Source organism: Corvus hawaiiensis, chromosome 23 (genome assembly GCF_020740725.1).
Source record: "Corvus hawaiiensis isolate bCorHaw1 chromosome 23, bCorHaw1.pri.cur, whole genome shotgun sequence".
Taxonomy (NCBI): domain Eukaryota; kingdom Metazoa; phylum Chordata; class Aves; order Passeriformes; family Corvidae; genus Corvus; species Corvus hawaiiensis.
The window spans coordinates 6,970,846-6,991,303 of record NC_063235.1 but is presented as its reverse complement, the minus strand read 5'-3'; the positions used below and the strand labels follow the sequence as shown (position 1 = coordinate 6,991,303).

Here is a 20,458-nt window from a genome sequence, read left to right as displayed (position 1 = left end):
GGCAAACTAAACAAATTACGTCTGAGCAACAAGGTAGCAGAAGTGAGAGATGGAGGGGACAAAGCAATAGTCCAAGAATTAGAAGAGATCTATTTCTTTTTGTATCAGCACATTCTCTTGCAGAGTTAGGGAAAAAAGTCCATTAGCTTTTGAGTAACCTCATTTTTCTTTGCTTTCCAGATAAACCACTGCACCTACACTTCAGGGACCTCATCAAAAAACACTTCATGGCCAAGGTTATTTTCCAATCTTCCTCACATTAATCTTCCTCACATTAATCTTCCTCACTCTTCTCTCCAGGTACTGGTCAAAGGGTCACCCCCTGAGCACTCTCCATGCCAAAAGTGCTCCCCTGATGGGCAGCAAAGGCCACCTGGCAGAGCCCTGCCGGGTCATGGGCAGCTCTGTCCCTCGCCCTGTCCCTGCTGCTGCCCCCTCAGCTGGGAGCAGCCATCCCAGGGCTATCAGGGTGGCACCCTGTGCCAACCCACCCCCCACATCCCAACAAAGCAGCCCCCATCTTCCCAAAACACAATTCCCCCTCTGATTTCAGTTGATGTTGCTCTGGCCTCTTCCTCTTCACCATCCCTGGCAGATTCAGCAGTCACAGGATGCTGGCCCTGCTTTGCAGGCTACCAACAACAGGCTAGCAACCTCTTCAGCTATCAGTTCCCTGGCCCTGGAGATGTGGATTCTGGATCCATGGGAATTCCATGCATTTATGAGACACGGGACATCACTCAGACCACGCCGAGGTTCCGCCGCTCTCTGAGCTTCACGCCCAAAACCAACTCAAACCCTCTGCGCTGCAGGGTGGTTAAAGCCACACTTCCCCCAGCTGAGGAAAGGTCCAAGTGCTGATCATTCCCTGAAAAGATGCTTAGGAACAGCAGAGCAATAATCCTGGAGCACGTGGCTGGGAAGAAGCAGAGCCCAGGGCGCAGCAGAGCGAGCAAAGCGACTGAGAGGCAGCACGGCCTCGAGAGCTCCATCTGCCAGCCCAAGCTGAGCCTCCCACCCACAGCCAAGCAACTTTGAAGGCTGGCATGAGGGAAATCACCCAAACATCTGGCTCACACGACAGCTCAGTCTGGTTTTTGCTGTCAACAGGAGAGATCTTCCAAGTTCCTGGGAAGTGCTAATGAACCCCAGTTCCACCTGCACCACAGCATATGGGCTGCACAGGTAAAGCTGGCACCACAGACAGGCAGCTTCAAGTGCTGCCTTTTAGGCTGCTATGATCAAATTTAATAGAGAGTGTGTTCCAGCTGGGGAAGAAATGGCTTTTTTGGATTACAAACCACTCATGTTTTTCAAATATCAATCTCCCCTGAAGAATTAAGGTTATCGTTCAAGCTGAAGCAGCAGTGGCAGCTCTGCCCTGAACCAGTGATGGGTGAGAGACACAAAACGAGAGCTTGGGCTCATTTAGGGACGTGGCAAAGTAGGCAGAGACTGGAGGAGAGCAGGTTAGCAATATTCTTATTACGCACTGGGAAAAAAAGAAAAGAAAGGTGTTCAGCACAGAAACTAATTGCTTGTCACAGCACCAGCCCTTCAGATGAGTTATTTCCTTCAGAGGAATGGGAGAGGAGACATTTGATAAGCACCTATTGCCAACTGATTCTTAAGTATTTAATACTTGGCAGCAGCTCCCCAGTTTAATCCTCTTTTCCCCAGTTTCTCCAACCATCTTTCAACATTTAGTGATCCTCCAACAACCAGCTCTGGTTCATCCCTGCACGACTCCAACACCTCCTGGAGCTCAAATCAAACTGTTCCCGTTTCAAAGTGTCACGGAGGAGGGGGAGGTTTGACTGAGCCTGGGAACACAATCCCTGATACAGCAGAGATACTGCAAATCCACTCTCCACGTGCCTCCCATCTGTCTCCGTGACACACAGACTCCATTGCAGGCAGCTCTGTGGGCCATGGAGAGCTCGGCAGGAAATTGGAAGTGATCAGCATTCAAATGCTCCTCTGGGAAGGAGCTTTCCTCTTGGTTTTGGGGCTCAGATGTTGGCGAGGCAGAGGTAATTACTTCTGACAAAGATGGGTCATTTGACAAGCCAGGAGCACTTCTGGGAGGAGCAGTTCAAGGAGGTTAAGCGGAAGACAACATCTGGGGCAAAACACTGCTGGTGCCTCCCTGTTCCGGATGCTTGAAATTAATTCTGGAGTGGTTAAAGGTAATCTGATTATATTCAATTTATTGCTCCTCCACAGACCTCCTTGAGGACCTGCAGCATTTAATGTGAGGGGTCCCAACAGGCCCATTAAAACAAACACACACATCCTACCTGCAACTATTATCCTGCTCTGCCAGAGCCACAGGTAGCAGTTAACGAGCAGAGACTGCTAATTCACCTCAATTCAAAGGAGAGATGCTTCATTATAACAATCAGAAGGTGCCCTTCTATCTCCCAAACACACTTCCCAAAAAGTGGCAGATGTGTTATGACAGCACAGCCTGGAACTCCTGGCAGTGACTTTCCCTCAGATCCGCTCCGCTCTGGATGGGCTTTGCAGAACAGGCACCACGTTGGGGTTGGGTTACAAAACCACTCATCCCTGACGTGGTTTTATCCACAGCCCAGCCAACATCGCCTCCCAGAAAGGATCTGGTCCTTAACACCAGCCCAGGTGTGAGAGAATTCAGAGATAAAGAAATGAAACCCTTTGCCTCCAAATGAATTAACAGGATTAACCTTGCTGTTCAGTATGGAACAGAGCTGCCGGCCTGGCCACCTGCTGAGCACTCATGAGCTGAGCTTGGAACCCTCGTAATCACCGATGGAAGAATCTGAACACATTTTCTCTGTGAATGCAGTGGGTCAGGAGAATGCAAATGGTCCATTACCATGAGCACAAACACATTAAGCCACGGTAACTCCATCACTTGGGACCATCTGTCCGTGTTCTTCCCTTTCTCTCCCATATTGTTAAAGTCACACCAACAAGACCCCAGCTGAAAGCCTCCAAATGCTCTCCAGCACGCTGCTTGACAGGATTAGATATCAAAATAATCTCAGCAAATTGGGAAAATAGTCAGGAACAAGCGGGATGCAATTCAGTAAGGCCACGCGGCGCGTTCCGCCCCGGGGGAAGCACAACGAACCATGAAGCAGAAGGAATAAATGGTGAGGCAGCACTCTGTGAAAGCCATACCCAGGCTGCAGCCCTCGGAAATGCAGCTCAAACCAACGATTTCCAGCTCAAATCAACAACGCTGGAACGCTGGAAAAAGGAGCAAAGCCCACCCCAGCATGAGCAATAATATCCCACACACAAGAAAGGGCCCTGCTCTCCAGGCCAGGGCACAGAGTCTCCTTCCAGCAGCATCTGGAGATTCCAGAGGGAAGCAGGAGGAATGTGCAGTTAAAGCTGGGAAGGTCTGGGGCTGCTCAGCCTTGGGGAAACTTGACAACGTTTTGCAAAGACACGGGGAGATGCTGCAAAGAACGGGAGGGTACAAGCACTCTGCACATGGCCAGGGAAAGGCCAAGGAGTCACAGCTTAACTCTGCAGGAGAGCAGGGTCAGGCACCAGGACAAGCTTTAAAGCTGGAAAGCACTGGAGCAGGATCACCTGCCAGGACCTTCCAGCCTCGGGAAGGGAAGGACTCAATGACCCCTCGCTGCTACTTTTGTGTTTTGTTGCTCCCTGAGACGAGTGGGAATTGCAGGTCTCCAAAAAGCCTCCTGAGGATGCCCCCTGGAGATGCAGCAGAGTGGTCCCGAGGGAAGGAAGTGCTCTGTAATTTGCTTTCTGATGGCTCCATTCCCTGCAAGCCTTCCCCAGAGCTACCTTAGTGACAGAGAACATCACAGCTACAATTTGGGATGTACACACAAGTCAGGAAATTAAAAATGCTGGTTCCCACAGCAACCAGGATGGAGCCTGCCAAGAGAGAAGGAATGTTCTAGCCGAGGCAAGAGGTGTTAATTTTAATGCCTGAAGGCGACTTCCACTTCCAGCTGCCTGAAGGAGAAGTCCATGAAAGGGCAAACCTTGATCCTCAGTTTCTTTGTTCCCAAATTCCCTCTCTTCCTGGCAGAACACAGCACAGACTGGAGCTTGGAAATGGAGATGAAACGGAGCAATCAAGGCTGCTGTAAGCCCAGCCCCGGCATGCTGTGATCCCCCACTTCAGAATTCACACAGTTTGTGTTTTCCCACCCCCCAGCTCTGTGAGGAAACGATCCCAGTGCAATCCTGTGTTCAGATAAAAGCACTGTGGAGAGAAACAGGAATCACTCAGGTCTTCTTAATCCTGTGTTTGTACCTGAGAGGTAAATTCTGGGTATATTGAAATTAGGAGGAAACCACCTCTGCCTTTAGAACTTTCTCTTGAAACGCTTTCATTTTCCTGCACTGAGCTTTTTCTCATTTCCCCCCCTCCCCCCTTTTGGGAGCTGCATATAAAGTGTGTCAGGGTGCAGAAGTGCTGTTGAGAATAAAACATCAGAAGAAGGATGAACAGTTTTAGTCAGTCCAAAAAAAATCCTCCCCGTGTTTCACACTGATGCCTCAAGCAAAGGCTAAGGGATTCCCTTGAACTTCCAAAATATCCTCTCTAGAGACAGGAACAATCCTGGGAGGCTAAAAGGAAGTATTTTCTGAAAGCATAAAGGTCTTCGAGTGACAAATGCCTACCACAACATTCTGAGCACACAGAGCCAGCCCTGGCAGCAGTGACAAATCTGAAAGTTGATGTCCTGTGGGAGGAAGTTAAACCCACTGATTAAGTGAGATAAGGGACTTCTCTCCCCTGAAAAGGCAGCAGAGATGAAAACAAAATATCAGAAACAAGCACCTGGAGAAATTACAGAGGAAGAAATTCTGTAGCAGGACCCATTTGATATATGATCTCCTGGAGGTGAATAGAAAAATGTCAAAATCTAACACTAATCGAGATGAATATCCAATGAGATACATAATGAGGGTGGAAAGAAACCTCAGCAGCGGCACAAAATGATGTGATAAAGCAGGTAAGTTCTAAATGTGAGCTCTAACACAGCAAAGCCAGTTTGGAACCTGCTTAATCTCTTCAGAAGTTTCAAGAGTGGAAACCAAGTGAATTAAAACCAAAGTAAGTGGGGTTTTTTTTTGCTGTACAGTTTCCATCTCCTCTGAATAAAGAAGAACAAGCTAAAATACAGAGGGATAAAGGCAAGAAACCCAGGAGTCTCAAGATATTTCCAACATTAAAAGGCAGAGCTAAAAGTGTATTTTTAAAATATTCTTAACCTGCTCTGTTTTTTTCTGTAGTTCCTGGTAGTGAAGGGGGGGGTCGTGTCTGCAAACTCCTCCTGGAATAAAGCAGGAGCCAGAGGGGGATCGGGCAGACCTCGTCACGGAATGGGTTATTGAGCACTGGAACTGCCTGCTCGGGGAAGTGGCGGAGTCGCAGCCCGGGAAGGGCTCAGCAAAGTGTGGATATGGCACTTGGGGACGTGGCCTAGTGCTGAACACAGGGGGGTGGTGCTGGGTCAGAGGCTGGACTTGGGCGTCTTCTCCAACCTTAATTCGGTGATTCTGGCAAAAGATCTCACAAAGCAGCGGCCTGCAAACAGGGGCCAGGAGACACCCGGCCCTGAGCGCTCCCAAAAGACACCTTCAGCCCAAGCAGGGCAGTCAGGAGCTCCAGGTGTGGCATTTCCCTCCCTACGGAATCCTAGACTGGTCTGGGTGGGAAGGGACCTTAAAGCCCATCCTGTGCCACCCCCTGCCATGGGCAGGGACAGGTCTCACCCTGCCAGGCTGCTCCAAGCCCCGTCCAGCAGCACATTCCATACAATTCCCAAGCCGTGCCCAGGTCCCTGGAGCGGGTGCCGGATGTTTGTTCAAACCAGCTGGAAGTGCCAAGCCTCCAACTCAGCTTTTGCTGTGGAGTTGCCACCAAAGCCTCCTAATCCAGAGCTGGATCTGAGAGCAGTCCAACTCCACCCACTCTCAGCTGGCTGCCTTTTAATCACACGCTCAATATCTCTGAAGATTAGACAATTATTTCCGCATAATTAGTGTCCAGAATGAGGCACAGGCAACATCCATAATGGGGTGCTTAAAGAAAATATTAAAAGGAAAGAAGGAAAAATCTTGAAGATGAGCTGACTGTATTTTAAATTACACCCAGAGCCTGAAAAAAGGATAACAAAATAGCTCCAGCCTGATTGTTCCCTGTGTGCTCGGCCACGGGGCCGCTCACGTGTGGCTTCCTCCACATCTCTGCCTGCTCCTCTCCCCAGCAGCCCAAAGAGGCCCCACAGAACCCTCTCCACTCAAAGCTCAACGCATTTTTCTCCCTTTTCCTGTTTCCATTTGCTACTCTAATGGCTGTTTTTCTATTTCTTGTTTTGTTTCCTTCTCCCCCGTTTTGCTGTGCGAAGCACTTCTGACAAATCCCAAGACACTCTCTCCTACTTTTAGGCCTCATTAAGCTCCAAACTCTGTTTGGGGTCAGTGGAAAGTTCAGGAAGCTCATGAGGAAGCCGGGATGATTAATGGGGTTGCATGGAGATAACGTGGAGCTCTCCCAGTTTGCTGCTCAGGACTGGCCCAGGCCAAACTGTGCTGACCAGAGTCCCCAGATCCCCCAGTCTGGGCTCTCACATCTCAGCTTCTCCATCCAATTCTCCTTTCTGCCTTTATTTTTTTGCTGAGACGTAAATCTAACACGAATCCACTCGGTTCAAAGGACGCTTTTTCACCAGTCACTGCCCTGCTCAGCCCCAGAACCAAGGTTTGATGCAAAGGTGTTTGAGGAGGGCTGGAGGCCACTCTGAGACATTGGGGTTTTTTCTGATTTAACTTTTAAAATTAATATTTCAAGCTGAGAAGTCAGCTGAGCCCCTGTAAACCCCTGTGTGGGGTTTAGGGTTCAGTGGAGCTCTGATGTTTGAGCCACCACTGCCAGCAGGACCCAAGGTGAGAGCGGAGTGGGGAAAAATCTCCTGAAGGATTAATTAGCTCGGGATTGATCTCAAAACAGGGGAAAAAAACCCCACAAAAGGGATTAATGCCAGCTCCAACACGCAGCCAGACTCCAGTGAGTTTGGGATTTGGAGGATATCCTGATTCCCTGCTTCCTGCTGCCAGGAAATAAAGTTTGTTGCTGCAGATTTCACTGACAGCAAAAGCCAAAGTCAACTCAAAATGCCCTCCTGAAAATTATTCATCTGGGGAACATTACACATGAAAAAAAAAAAAAAAAAGATGATGCCAGGAAGCAACAGAGTTCCAACAACATCATCATTACAAGGTATTTTTCTCTTTAAAGAGCCCATGGAGCCAAGCATCCAATGTCATGTGCAATAGGCAGCAGGCATAATTCAGCATAGAAATTAAGAGAGCCATTATTATTATTATTATTATTATTATTATTATTATTATTATTTTAATCACATAAAAGGACTCTCCAGGGTTTTGCAATTTTGTGATCATGGGGAAAGAGACCCAGAGACAGAAGAGCAAAGGTGCAGCAAGTGATTGCACAATGGAGGCTCCCGTTTCTCTTCTGGTGGTGGGGATATTGCTGAATTAATACTTTCATTCAATTACCTCTCCTCTGTTGTATATTCATAGACCAGCTCCTGTCGCCTCTAATTGAGGTGGGTGTGTTTCCTGCCTTGCTAAACCCTGGATGGAGGAAGCAGCTCTTTGGAAAATGCTTGGCTCAGCTGGCCAGACGGGGTGGTTGGAGGGACTAACCCCAGGACGTGGAGATTTTGGGGTTTTGGGGTCCAGCGCCTGAGGTGGGAGCCCCAGAGCAGCTGCTGTTAAAAGCTGCTGTCACAGCAGCTTGGTGGTGTTAAATCCAGTGGAGATTCCTGGAATTTCCAGTGGGACTCCTGGAATCTCCATCCAGATCTGAGCATGGCAGGTCACTGTGCCACAGGGCAGGGGCAAAGTCTCGTGGGATTTGTGAGGCAGAAGAAACCTGAAGGTTCTGGACCTCAATCAGTTTGGTCCTTTGCAGAGGCCTCTCTGGGTATACTCCTGTGGTCACTGCTTTTCTTCCCCAGCCATTTCATCCTTTTTTCATCCTGGAGAGCCAAACCAGCCCCGTTTCCAGGCAGCTGAGGCCAGTGACCTCCTGTCCTCAAAACAAACAGCTCAGGCCAAAGTCTGAGCCCGGCACACAAACACAGCCCAGGCAGCTATGGATTTCTCCAGGAATTTCTCCACCCTGTCCCCTGTCACTGGGCAATCAGACGTGGAGCAACACGAGGGCCCTGCTGCAGGATGAGGAGTAAACACCTCGTGTCCTTTCAACCCAGCTGCTGGCAGAGCTCTGCCACCCGGTCCCGGTGACCTGGCAGTGTCCTGGCTGTGACAGCTGTCACATGGATTCACATCAGCTGAAGCTCCACAGCCTCACCACGTTGCAGAAATTCAGCATATGCTGAGAGGAGCAATGGCTGCGACGAGGCAATTCACGATTTCAGGCATGATTTCGAGTGGGGAAAGAGGGAAAAGGGGAGAAACCTGGTTAGGGATTTGCTATTTTTAAACTGAAATTAATATACCAACATGCATTTAGGTGGTGAAGAGCACCTAGCAGCACAGCAAGGTTCCATATTTACTTGCTGTCACTGATTTCAGAGCAAATTGGCTCAGGTTATGAGTCAAAGAAGGATTCTTCTGCTGCTAGCACTGCACACTTCAAGAGATATCTGAAAATCAGCCTTCTCACCTTATCATTGTTAAAAGACTGTGCAATCAAAATGTAACTGACAATTCAGCTGATGCACGAGCAGAACGAGATGCCAGCTCACTCTCCCGTAGCTACAGAAGCTCTGTAAAGCTAACAGGATTTAAAAACATTTTGTCAGAAAAATAAGTGGCTCTGACAGAGCTGGGGAGTGGGCAGAATAATAATCCAGTGCTCTGGAGCTCATGGTGACAGGTGCATCTCAGGGGCTGTGACACACAGAGCTGCTGCCCTCCCCAGCAACCACCTGCAACCATCAGTGAATTTCATGCTTACAGCACCAAAGGCAGGAGTGCTGAGGGGGTTGAGAAGGGTTAAAGTAACTGCATCAGCACTGGCAGCAGAATTTGTACCTGCAGATCTCCAGTCTCACCCTCAGCCACAAGCTCAGCTGTGCCATTTCCCCTGAATGTTCCTAAACCAGCGCGTTTGGGGCCTGATTTGAACGGTGCCTGGCATTCTGCAGCTTTTCCTTGAGTTGCACAGAGAGCTCTTGCAGGCAATCCTGAACCCCCCCCCGCTCTGCAGCCTTTTAGGAGCATTTGGAGCCCCTGGAACCTCGTGATGTGGGGTTTGTTCCAGCAGAGATCATCCCTCCCCCCTCGTGGAGCGCTCTTGCCCACTCCCATGGCATCATTTCCAGGGAAATCATGGCACATCTGAAAGTCTAACCCATGTTTACCCCACTGGAGGGCACGGGCAGGGCTGGTTAGCGTGGCACATCTTATCACAAGCATCACTGATGAATAATTAATGCTGATGAAAGGAGCACAGCTTGTGGGTTTAAGGAAAGGGCTCTTGAGCTGCACTGATTGTAAATGACAGCAATCACAGGAGTTCTGTGCAAATAAACTCTGTCCAGAAACGTGGGAGAGCCTGGATGAAAGTGGTGCCTTAGAAACAGGAGCTGGAGAACGTCGAGCACCAGCAGGAATGCGAGACCAAGTCACCAGATCGAAGTCCAGGAGAGTGGGAATGCTGCCTGTGGAGTAGCTGGAAAATACTTGGGAAGTGGCAAAGTTGGATCTCTGGAGAGATTAACTGGGTTGGGGATCCAAGAGTTTTCTACCTGGGCAGGAAAAGGAGGAGGAATGCTCTCTCCTGGCTGTCAGGAGAAGCAGGACACTCTAGCAGCAGAATTCAGAGTTCATTTGTATTTCTCCTTGCATTAGAGGAAATATTTGATCCAGAACAGGTCCCCCCAGGCTGAGGCTGCCAAACTGAAGGCTCCAAGTGAGCAGCAGCAGCAGCACATCCACAACAGCAAAATGTATCGCCCTTCAGGAAGCTGACTGCTTCCCATGCACACAAACACGCTCGAAAACAGCCCCAAAGAGGTTCCTCCCCTCCCACGTGGAAGCAGCTGCAGAGAAATCTCAGCTTAATATTGACATTTCCAGCCTGGAGAGCACCCGGTTTGCCTCCTTTCCATCTGGAGTTTGGAATAAAAAGACACTTGATGTGACAGGAGGGGGAATGGGCAGCACAGCAGGGCCACAGCGCCCTGCCCTCGTTTCTCTAAGTCTCTGAGGGCAAGAGGGGCAGAGGGCTGCACCAAGGGATTGCCTGATGCTGCCCTGCTTTAGCAGGCACAGTTAGAAGCAGGAAAAGCCCATTAAAAGGCTGAAATGTACCATGTAGCTGCTTTTCTGCAATTGTCTGCAAATCCTCGTGCTCCAAAGCATTCTCCTTGAGAGTGCTCACAGGCACACTACAAACAAGCCTAAGTACTGTCAATTGTTTTAGCACGATAAATGCATTTTAAAGCTTTCAATATTTTTGTCTGTTTACTGGCACACTCCTTGAGGAATTTTGACAAGCTTGCCAGAGTGGAAGAGCTGCAAAATGCTTCAACTTGGTGCTGAACTCCATGCAAATACTCAAGTAAAGAACCTGGCTGCTGCTGGAGGGGGTTGGAGGAAGAGCAAAGCAAAGGCCAAACCCACCCAAATCAGGGCTCCTGGCAGAGTGGGGCTGGGCAGGCCATAATTAGGTCACCCCAAACCTTCTCCAGGCTGACCGTCTCAGAGACACCTGATGCCACTTCCACCTTCACACTTCCCTGTCCCACATCTCAGCCCCCAAAGCTGAGCAGGATTAGGGTTGGGGTCCACACGAAGCAGATCTCCACAGCCTGAAAGGTCCCCCCCAGGTCCTGGAGCTGATGTGGAGAAGGACCTGGACACCTACAGGGTGTAAAACAGGATGGGAGGGTTCTCCAGACCCTCGGTCCCATCCTCTGCACCGAGGAAATCAGCTCATGGGTAACCTGTCCACTGAGGAACTCTGCTGTGCCCTGATCTGGGTGAGGAGCTCCAGGAGATAATCTCTGCACAACAGATCCCTTGGAAAGGAACCCAGAGCCCTCTGCACAGCAGGAATAGGGAAGGGAAGGGAAGGGAAGGGAATAGGGAAGGGAATAGGGAAGGGAATAGGGAATAGGGAATAGGGAATAGGGAAGGGCTGCTGAAGCAGATTGTGCTGGGCTCTCCATGGCACAGGCAGGGGCTCAGGGAGCAGAGCAGGGAAATGCTCTGAGTGCAGAGGAGCAAAAAGACAATTTATGTTGTCAAAAAGTCAACAAATACCCCAAAAATACCACAAGTATCCGACCAGAATGAGCAGGGGAATAGCACTGAAAGTGGCTCACATAAAAAAAGGTAATCTGCTAAAGAGTAGAATGATACAAGCCAGTTAGCACGTAGCATAAGGAGCTTTTAATATTGATTCACTCAATATTTCATGGAATTCACATCTTGCTCGACAGTGGAGAAACGAGAGAGAAAATGCTCAATTTGGTTGGGTCCTGAAGCCTACAAGCTCAGACAAATAGCAGCATTGTCAGTGCTGGGCTGGCTTCATGTTTTAATAAAGACACTTTCATTCTAGCTCTGCTCCCAAGCACTCTGTGCTGGCTCTGCACGGAGAGGTGACCCAGGCTGGCACCGGGACGAGATTCCCAGCCCTGCTCACCTCCAGGACACGGATTCAGAGCCTTGCTTCACACCAACAGCAAGAGGGACGAGATCAAAGCTGTGACAGACACCTCACAGCACTGCAGAGAGAGGAGCTGCCCTGGACATGGGACCTTCAAAAGCTCAAGCCAAGTGAGATTGCAGTAAACTGAGCCCAACTCACCGAACATGTTCCCGATGTGGCCGTTCTTCGTCAGCGGGCGCAGCTCGTTCTTCCCCAGGGCATACTGCTTGTAGTTGTCCCAGGCAAACTTCATCATCTGGGAGGGGAAAAGGGAATGGAAACAGTTAGCAGAACTGAGAATTTCCCAGCCTGAGCTCTGGGAATCGATGGGAGTTTCCCCACTCACTGCTACACTCATGGTCCATTAATTATAAAATCTTAATTCACGAGGAGTGGGGATGCATCCAGAGGTTGGATGAAGTCTCCAACTCATCATTTCTGGTGAAGAACCTGGCACATCTCACACCAAAACCACGCTTTCCCCCTTGGCCCTGCAAACCAAATGGGAACTGTAGAAAGCTGTCTCCATCTCTGAACTTCCAACCTTTTTCAGGGAGCATCAGTGTTTCAGAATGGTTCTTCAAATGGGCTAAAATTGTAAGGCCAAAGCTGATCTGTCCCTAAGTACAGGGAGAAGCTGGCCTTAAGGACTGCACAGAGGCTTTCATTCTATTAATTAACAGAATACATTCACAAAGGGCAAATCCATGACATTTTGTTATCTTCTATCAAAACCCCACAGTCCTTTCTTCAGAGAGCTCTGCACACAGCCTGGGTGATTTCTGAGCAACCCCTTCCAACTCAAACAATTCCTTTTGGGATGTTTGAACCGTCCTGCCCGGGCCCAGCACACTGACCTTCCCCCGAGGGCTGCGAGGCATTGCTTGTGCAAGTTCCAACACACACACACATACCCCAGCACAGCTTTTTCTGTCCTCCTGTCCCTCTGGCTCCAGCTGGGAGGAAAAATTAAACCTACAAGTGTCCTTTCTTCATGTGGGAGAGACTGGGACTTGTCAGCTTCTAAGGAGTGCCTTAAATAAAGCTGCCTTTTGTAACCCCCCAGCCTGGCTCTGAGCAGTTCCACCCCAGCATCGCACTGACCTGACATCCTTTGATTCAATCCCTGGGAAAAAAGATAACAAAGGGGAAGAAGGGGCTTCAGAGAATCAACCACGTTCTCCACCGAGCTCAACAAAGATAAGAGAAGTCTGAAACGCTTCCCTCAGACCAGACTTCTGATGGAAAATGACAGTTTAAACCAAATCCTTCCTCCACAGAGTGCTCCCGTCTCATGTCTGCGGCAGCATTTGCTGCTCTATTTCAGGATTAGAATCTGCAGGTTACTTTGGTCTGAAATTCCTCCTGTCATCTCAGTTCTTACTCTTCCCTCCAGCTGTGTGTTTCACAAGCCCAGCATCACAAGCCCCTGGCAGTATCCTCCTTAATTAACAAGAAGCCACATCCCCAGATTCCCCCCTCCTTTTTAAACGTCAAGCTTCCAAAGCAAAGTTTCCTGGAGCTGTTCATATGGAGGAGGATAAACATTTGCTGAACCGATTGATAACATTCAGGCTCCGACACCACCAGGAGATGGAATGCTGGACAAACAAATAAAGTCAATTTGGGGTTTAAAAACTCAGTGTGGGATGAATTAGTCAGTGGAGAGCTTTGCTCTGAGGGAACTAAATAATGACCTGGGGTGGGGGAAGAAACCCTCCACAAAATGCACTCAAACGTGTCCCAGTCATATGACTCGGGGTGTTCACTTTATTTTTGCCAAATCTCTGGGGTTTTTTCCCCAGTGGCAGCAGATTCTAAATGGGAAGTTCTCATTCTCCAGGAACGTAACAGGGTGAATCTTTGAGGAGCTCTGGCCTCTCTCTGGACAATGCAGAGCAAAGGCTTTTATGTGTCAAGAGCTTGATCCTGAAGCTCCCAGCAGGAAGGACGGTGTTTTCCACACAGACAGCGTTCCCACAGCGAGCAGCAGGGCTCCTGCACCAAAAGGAAACAGCCAGGCACCTCCTGGGCTCATTTCTCTTCTCAATCAGAGCTGAGGAAGGAGGACCCACCCTCCTGGCACACAGGGAGCCTGGACATGCAGAGGATGTGGAAATGATTCTGCTTTGTTCCCTGAACTCCTAACGCTGTAATTCTGAATCAGCCTCATTTTAAGCTGAGTATGACATTTAAAGTTATTTCCTTCCCTCAACTTCTTTAACTCCTCAGTTCCAGAAGGTCCAGAGTGAACCCAGCCATCTCTGCCACGCTGGCACAGACCCCTGGGATCCAGAGTCTGCAGACACCTCCATCCCAGGGAGGTGATGGAAAACTACCCAGGGGTTTCCTGTCAGTCAGCCTCCAGCAGCCACATCTCCTGCAGGGGAAATCTCCTCTTTTCCCTTCTCCTCACGCAAGGAGGGAGGGCCTGAGGCCTGCCAGGCTCCACAGTGCTCTGCTTCACCCAGGGCTCCGAGTGCTGATGGAGCAAACACGTGCATTCCTCATCTGCCTATTCAGCCGTTCCAGCTGTCTCTGTCACGCTGCTGCGAGAGGTTCCCTCCCCAAAAGATTTCTGTCTCAAGCTCTGCTCAGTCCTGAGCTGATCATCAGGGAGACAGGGCATGGATGGGACTGGAAGTGCTGCCTCATCGAGCTGCCAGGTTCCCTTTAGGTGAAGCACGCTGTGCTGGCTGCCTTTAAAGCCTCTAGACTTGGGAGGCAGGATGCAGAATGTGGCAGCTTTTCATCTCCCAGCATCCCAGAGCCTTCCTCTCTGCACTGACGGCTCCAAAAAGCAGCAACTGGAAAAGCTGAAGAGCCAAAAAAGCATCTGCACCACTCTGCCCGTTCTGGCTCCCTGCAGCTGCCTCTCCAGTCCAAATTTAGCACCTCAGCTTCCAAACCACTGAAGGGACTCAGCAAAGTCCTGAAAGTGGGGACTGCACATTCACAGCAGCTTCCTCTGAGCAGAGATCCCAAACTTCAGGCTGGAAGGGAAGGGATGGAGCTGGGAGGGGAATGTGTGTGGTGAGGTGTTCCAGGCACATTTCTGATGAGACACCAGGATTAGAAGTGAATATTTTATGCCATTCCAGTCCTGGCACATCACAATACATCAGCGTTAACGTTGTGCCACTTTGCATTTGAAAAATGGTACCAGAACCACAAAAATTATGGAAATAGATCCATAACTTTAGATTTTGTTCTCAGCAGTGAGCCATCTGCCACCTAATAGGTGATTATCTATGTGGCCCTAGTATTCTAATCACTGTAGGTCTCAACTGATATATAGCAGGGACTTCCAAATTTATAACTTAATTTGTCAGACTGCTCTTTCTTTTCTTTTCTTTCACCTGTAAGTCACTTGTTACTTTGGAGAGTTTCAGCTGCCCAGCCAGACAATTCTGTATTAAAATCATCTAGAAACAACAGAACTGAAATCTGAAAACCTGCACTATCATTTTCACCATTTAGACCCTTATCTTTCCTCGTGCTTTGCTCCATCCAAACCCAAAAAGGACCTGCCTTTCAAGCCCACCTGTGTTTCTTAAAGGCAGCAGCAGAACAAAAAGCATTCAGAGGATGCTGTGATCCAGGTAATGATGAAACAGGTCTCGGATGAAAACTTGACCAAGGAAACATTTTCACTTTGAAGAGATTAGCAAATCTTTAGCACATTTAATAACTAAACCACTCCAGATCTCTGGGTTTATGGACTTGCAAAAGGAGAGAAGAGAGGGGGGGGGGAAAAGAAGAAAAAGCTCCCCCCCAGCATCACTTGCCCTCCTTTTGTTAACAGGGAAGATTTCCAAATGCAGAGCATTCCCAAACAGCTATTTGATTAGTTTTATCCATCTAGACTGGGATAATTAGTAAATGCTTAAAAGATGAAATCTAAATATACCAACCAATCAGTCCCTTTCAAGCACTTCCAAGGAACATTACACAAAGCCATTATCTTCACAAGATAACCACTTCTGTGGCTCTTTAGCCTCCTTCCTTCAACTCCCCTTCAAATATTTAACTAAAAAGTATCAAAGAAACTTCCAGTTTGGGTTAAAAAAAAAAAAAAGGGAAGAAAAAAGAAAGAAAAAAAGGAGGGGGGGATGAGTGTAATTCTAATTATTTCTTTCCCCATTGTATTCCTAACTTGTTTTTTCCCCCACCTCTCTTCCTTTTCCTGCAGCTGGAAGCAGATTATTTGTCCTATCAGTTTCAAAAGTAGGACCTGTTCTGCTCTTTCCCACCTTTAACCTCCTTGCTGCCCCACGGCAGCCCTGTCCCAGTTTGGGTTTTTAAGCTGCAATAATGCCATTTATCTTCCCCTGCTGTATAAGATATAATTTGCCAGGTGACAAGAGGCAGAGAAAAAGAGGAACTGTCAGTCTTGCAGGAAGAAGAAGAAAAAGTCTGCCTGAACACACTGGGTAACTCATTTCTGTTTGGAATAATGGATGTATTTTTCCCGTATCAGACTTGCATAAACCTGTATAATTCAGGATCTGCAGAAAAGGTAATGAAACGGCATCATGTTTATTTTGTGTTGCTGCCTTTAGTATGATCACATAGAGATATAAATATCCATGCAAACAGCAGGGCAGAATGCTACAAAAATTCATCTGAAAGCCTTTAATAGAAAGCTGAGCAACTTCTCAGGTTACTTCTCTGGGCCACTGTCCATGGTAATGCTTTTATGTAACAGCAAAATGATAACAAAAAGGCTGTGTGCTCACTCCAGTGGATGGAGATGTTCCATTTAGGCAGACACTGATATCCAGAGGCTGCCACTGGCTGGGTTTAAAAGCCTGGAAGTGCAGAGCAGGAGGAGCTGCAGCTCCAGGGACGTTACCAAGCAACTCCCGGAGACGGACACCAACATTGATAATCCATCCTAAAGTAATTACACTTTATAATTAAAGATTACAGTAAATCCAATAGATCCCAACAGGAACCTGAGCAATTTAAAGACACGCTGGCTAACCTGCCTGTTTTCCAGCAGCCATGTTAGCTCCTGCCTGGAATGAACCACTCAGGGAACTGCAGAGCTTTCCATTTAATCGGCCTTCACACGGCTGCCAACCACGAGAGCCTCACCTTGGCACCTGTTAATCCAACACCCCCTCTCTTCTCCCACTTTAAATCAAACTCATCCTTTTAACTGATGGCAAAGGGGTAAAACCTGAGCCTGTCGCTCCCAAAGGGAAGCCAAGAGAGCACAGGCCCAACTCCAGCTCCAGCTCCTTCCTCTGTGCCTTCCACTCACGACTCTGACACATCCTCTGGGCAACTTCCACTGCCCTGGGCCTTGGCCCCTCCATCTACAACACAGCCTCAGCCCTCTCCTCTCAGACCCCTGGGCATGGTGGAAATGTCCAGAGTGTACTGCACACAGAAATATCCAGAGTGCACTGGATAAAGAAACAGCTGAAGTGCTTCGAGCCTGAGCTCGCTTGGTCAATCAGGGTGCCCAGAGAAGCTGTGGCTGCCCCTGGATCCCTGGAAGTGCCCAAGGCCAGGCTGGACAGGGCTTGGAACATCCTGGGAGAGTGGAAGGTGTCCCTGGAGTGCTGGGATCACACCCTTTCCAGGCTGATTGGCCTCCCAGACAGTACAGGGCTGATTCCTGTCATGAACCAACTCCCTCAAAAGCAGATTTCTGCAAATACACCCTTTGGAATGACACCCAAAGCTCAGGAAAGCCTCGCCTCTTTGCCACCTGCCACTGTTCTACTCAAGTTTTCCTTAAACACAAGATAACAGCTCATTTTCCACACCTAAAGCAGCAGCCTGGGCACAGAACTCCTCCCTGAGGCTCCAGCTCTTCCTGGAGGATTCTAACCCAAAATCTCCATCTCTGTCAGCTCCTGCCTGCAAACACATCAGCTGATAGTGGAGATGGCAGATAGAAGCTGGGAATTGCTTGCTGCAGGCAGCTTTATCTGGAAGTAAATGTAACAGAGCAGTTCCAGCAACAGGTGAGTGGGGTTTCAATTTTTTTCTGGCAGCTCCTTCTCAAACCTGCAAGGGTGGATTTTTCTGCCATCAGCTGCTATCACAGCTCACCCTCTCTTGCACAACAGCCAAAGACACTGCTCAGAAAACTGATCTCCATCACTGGAACAATGGGGGAATTCTTTAGGAAGTCAGAACAAATCACCTTCCAGCAAGTTACAATATAAAAAAAACGTAAGTTTTAAGCTCTCCTTGCTGTTCCCAGCCAGCCAGTCCAGCTGGGCAATGGTGAGTTCGCCAGCCCAGACCTGCAGAGCCAAGCACCCCCTGCCCACCACAATCAGGGGAAAAGCAGGACTGGAAGCCTGGTTTGCACTGGGGGGACAGAAAAAAGCCCAGCACAGAGAAGCTCAAGGTTGTCAGTGTTAGCAGCAAGGACAGAAATAGAACTCAAGAGTCTCCCTGATTCAGTCCCTGCTAGGAAAGCTGAATGGGAGAAAACAGCTCAAACCACAATTAAACTAACACCCAATTAAATTCCTAATGCAACTAGATTTAACGGTGTCAAGAGGGGAAAAAAAATAAAACCCTTCTAGGGCTATCTGAGGCATTAAACCCCAGCTGGATCCAGCTGCATCTAAATCAGGAAACGTCAGCACGAGCAGTTGATTCTGCAGTTGGCTCTGTAATGAGATGCTGGCCTGGAAGAGGCCGACTACGGTTTGAGAACAAATTTGCAAGTCTACACCAAAGCGCCCGGTGATTTAGTGCAGAGATGAGGGGAGCTGCAGCCTCGGCTCCTTCGCTTCCCAGAATCAAAGCCGGGGGAAAATTCTGAGAGGAATAAAAGGAATTTGTGTTCCTGGCCACCCTGACACTTCAGCTCCGTGCTCCCTGCGAGCCCCTGGAGCTCATCAGACTCAGGATATTCCAGAGCACGGCCAGGCTGGTGCTGCACAGCCACACCAGCAATAAACACCATAAATATTCTTCCTGTGCTAAGCTCATCACCTCCAGAGGCCACTCAGGCACTGCTGTCACCAGGTTTGGGGAGCTGGCAGGAAAAGGCAACCCCTGATGTCCGGTCTGCACCCGGCAGCCCCAGCCAGGGGAGCTGACCCTGTTATAGCAGAGAGATGAGTTTGTCCCTAGATGGACACTCCACAGGTCATCCTGGCACGCTGCAAAAAGGATTGGGGTCAGTGTGGCAGGGCAGGTCTGACTGGGGCTTGTGTGAGGCCAAAGCGAAGACGCTGCGGCAGCAAACTCAGAGAAGGTGAATAGCGGGGTACAGGAAGGATTGAAAATTGAAGAGGTGACACTTGAAGAAAGATGAGCTTGAAACCAAAGGAATAGTTCTGGTCTCCCTTGCTGTCACCACAGAAGGCAGAAGAAGCTCTCTGAGCAATGTCTGTAAGCGTGAGGAAATCAGGGAAGAAATGCAAGGTCCTGATAAAAGGTGTTTGGGGTTTTTACACCCCAATGTCCTGGCTCACTTCCCAAGCTGACTCTTGCTGTGTATTATTAGGAGATGTCTGTCAAACACAACAACTCCTGAGCTGCTGCCAGGCCTGCAGGCACACAGGACAGCAGCAGGACCAGAAAGCCACCAGCACACTTTGGTGACACTGCTATTTGCATTTTTTCAAGTCCTTTTCACTCCAGGTTGGGCAGTCTGGCTTTTCTCAGGGACTGCTGTTGCAGTCCAGCATGCTTTAAGGAAGGGAAGGGGGGGAAAAATTACTTCCCTCGTAATGACACTCCTTCAAATGTCACCTCCGAGTCCCCTCCTGGGTTTTGTGCCTGCAGCACAAACCACGCAGGGAATTCCCTGAGCTCTCAAGATTTTGGGCACTGTCTCATTCCTGTAGGCTGCCTTGAGGGCTCTTCCATTTCAGCTACTTCCCTTCAAGCATGTACAGCACACGGGCCTTGTAAATCCCTAATTACACACAGACTACATATCCTCCTAGAAAGTGCCCAGCATTCCAGGTGAGTGATGGGCAGCAGCTGAACAGCCAGGTCAGAATCCATCAGCTCCTCCCCAGAATCCCCCCACACTGAAGGCGAAGGGGGATGGAAACACAAACACGAAGCAGGATTGTTTTTACAGACCTGCATTATGACAAGGGAAGGCTTTTTCCCTTCCCCTACAGATACCATCTGCACAGGATTCTCATTTCTGGAGAGCCACAGCCCAGGGGGATGCTCAAAAGGAGCTGTAGCCATAAGTAACCCAAAATGCTGCAAGGAGAGGGAAGGAAAGGAAAAGGTGTGGAAACATTTTGCTTTTCTTTTTCAAGGAAAATAGAAAAAAGAAAAACGAAGTCTCTAGAATTGGGCCCATCTGTTTGACAGGCTGGGGAACAAGTGGCAAAGAGATCAATAATGAAAAGAAACAAACCAGAGAAGATAGGAGGCTTGGTACTCCCGAGCCTTGGATGTGGGAGCATGGCAGGAATCCTGGGTGGGCTTGGAAGAGAGAGACTCAACAGGCTCCAGAGTATCTGTGTGTAAATCTGGCACGGAGCCCTCCCGAGGCAGGTGAATAAAGCCTTCCCTGCCCAGAGCAGCAACACCCTGACAGTCACTGTGTGGGGTGGAAATCAGGCTGCACCAGACCCGGGGTTCTCTGCCCAGGCTGGACAGCTGAAGAGCTCCCGTTCAGCCAGGGGAACGTTTCCAAAGCATTCTCAGAGATAAAAAGTGAAGATCAGCCTCGCCTCGCAACCACCACATCCGTAAGAGACAAAAGGAGTCCTTCCCATGAGGAGGGAACAGCCCTGTCCCAGGTTCCCTCAGAGGCTC

The 20,458-nt window shown here is 49.1% G+C and overlaps 1 protein-coding gene across 2 annotated transcripts in view; it reads right to left on the bottom strand.

Annotated features, from left to right (window-relative positions):
- MAN1C1 (mannosidase alpha class 1C member 1) overlaps positions 1-20,458 on the bottom strand; it is a 56,661-nt gene that overhangs the window by 24,348 nt on the left and 11,855 nt on the right. For both annotated transcript variants that reach the window (XM_048326744.1, XM_048326745.1), the window contains exon 3: positions 11,852-11,948. In XM_048326744.1, the coding sequence (XP_048182701.1) occupies positions 11,852-11,948 (97 nt within the window). The remainder of the gene's footprint in view (positions 1-11,851; positions 11,949-20,458) is intronic.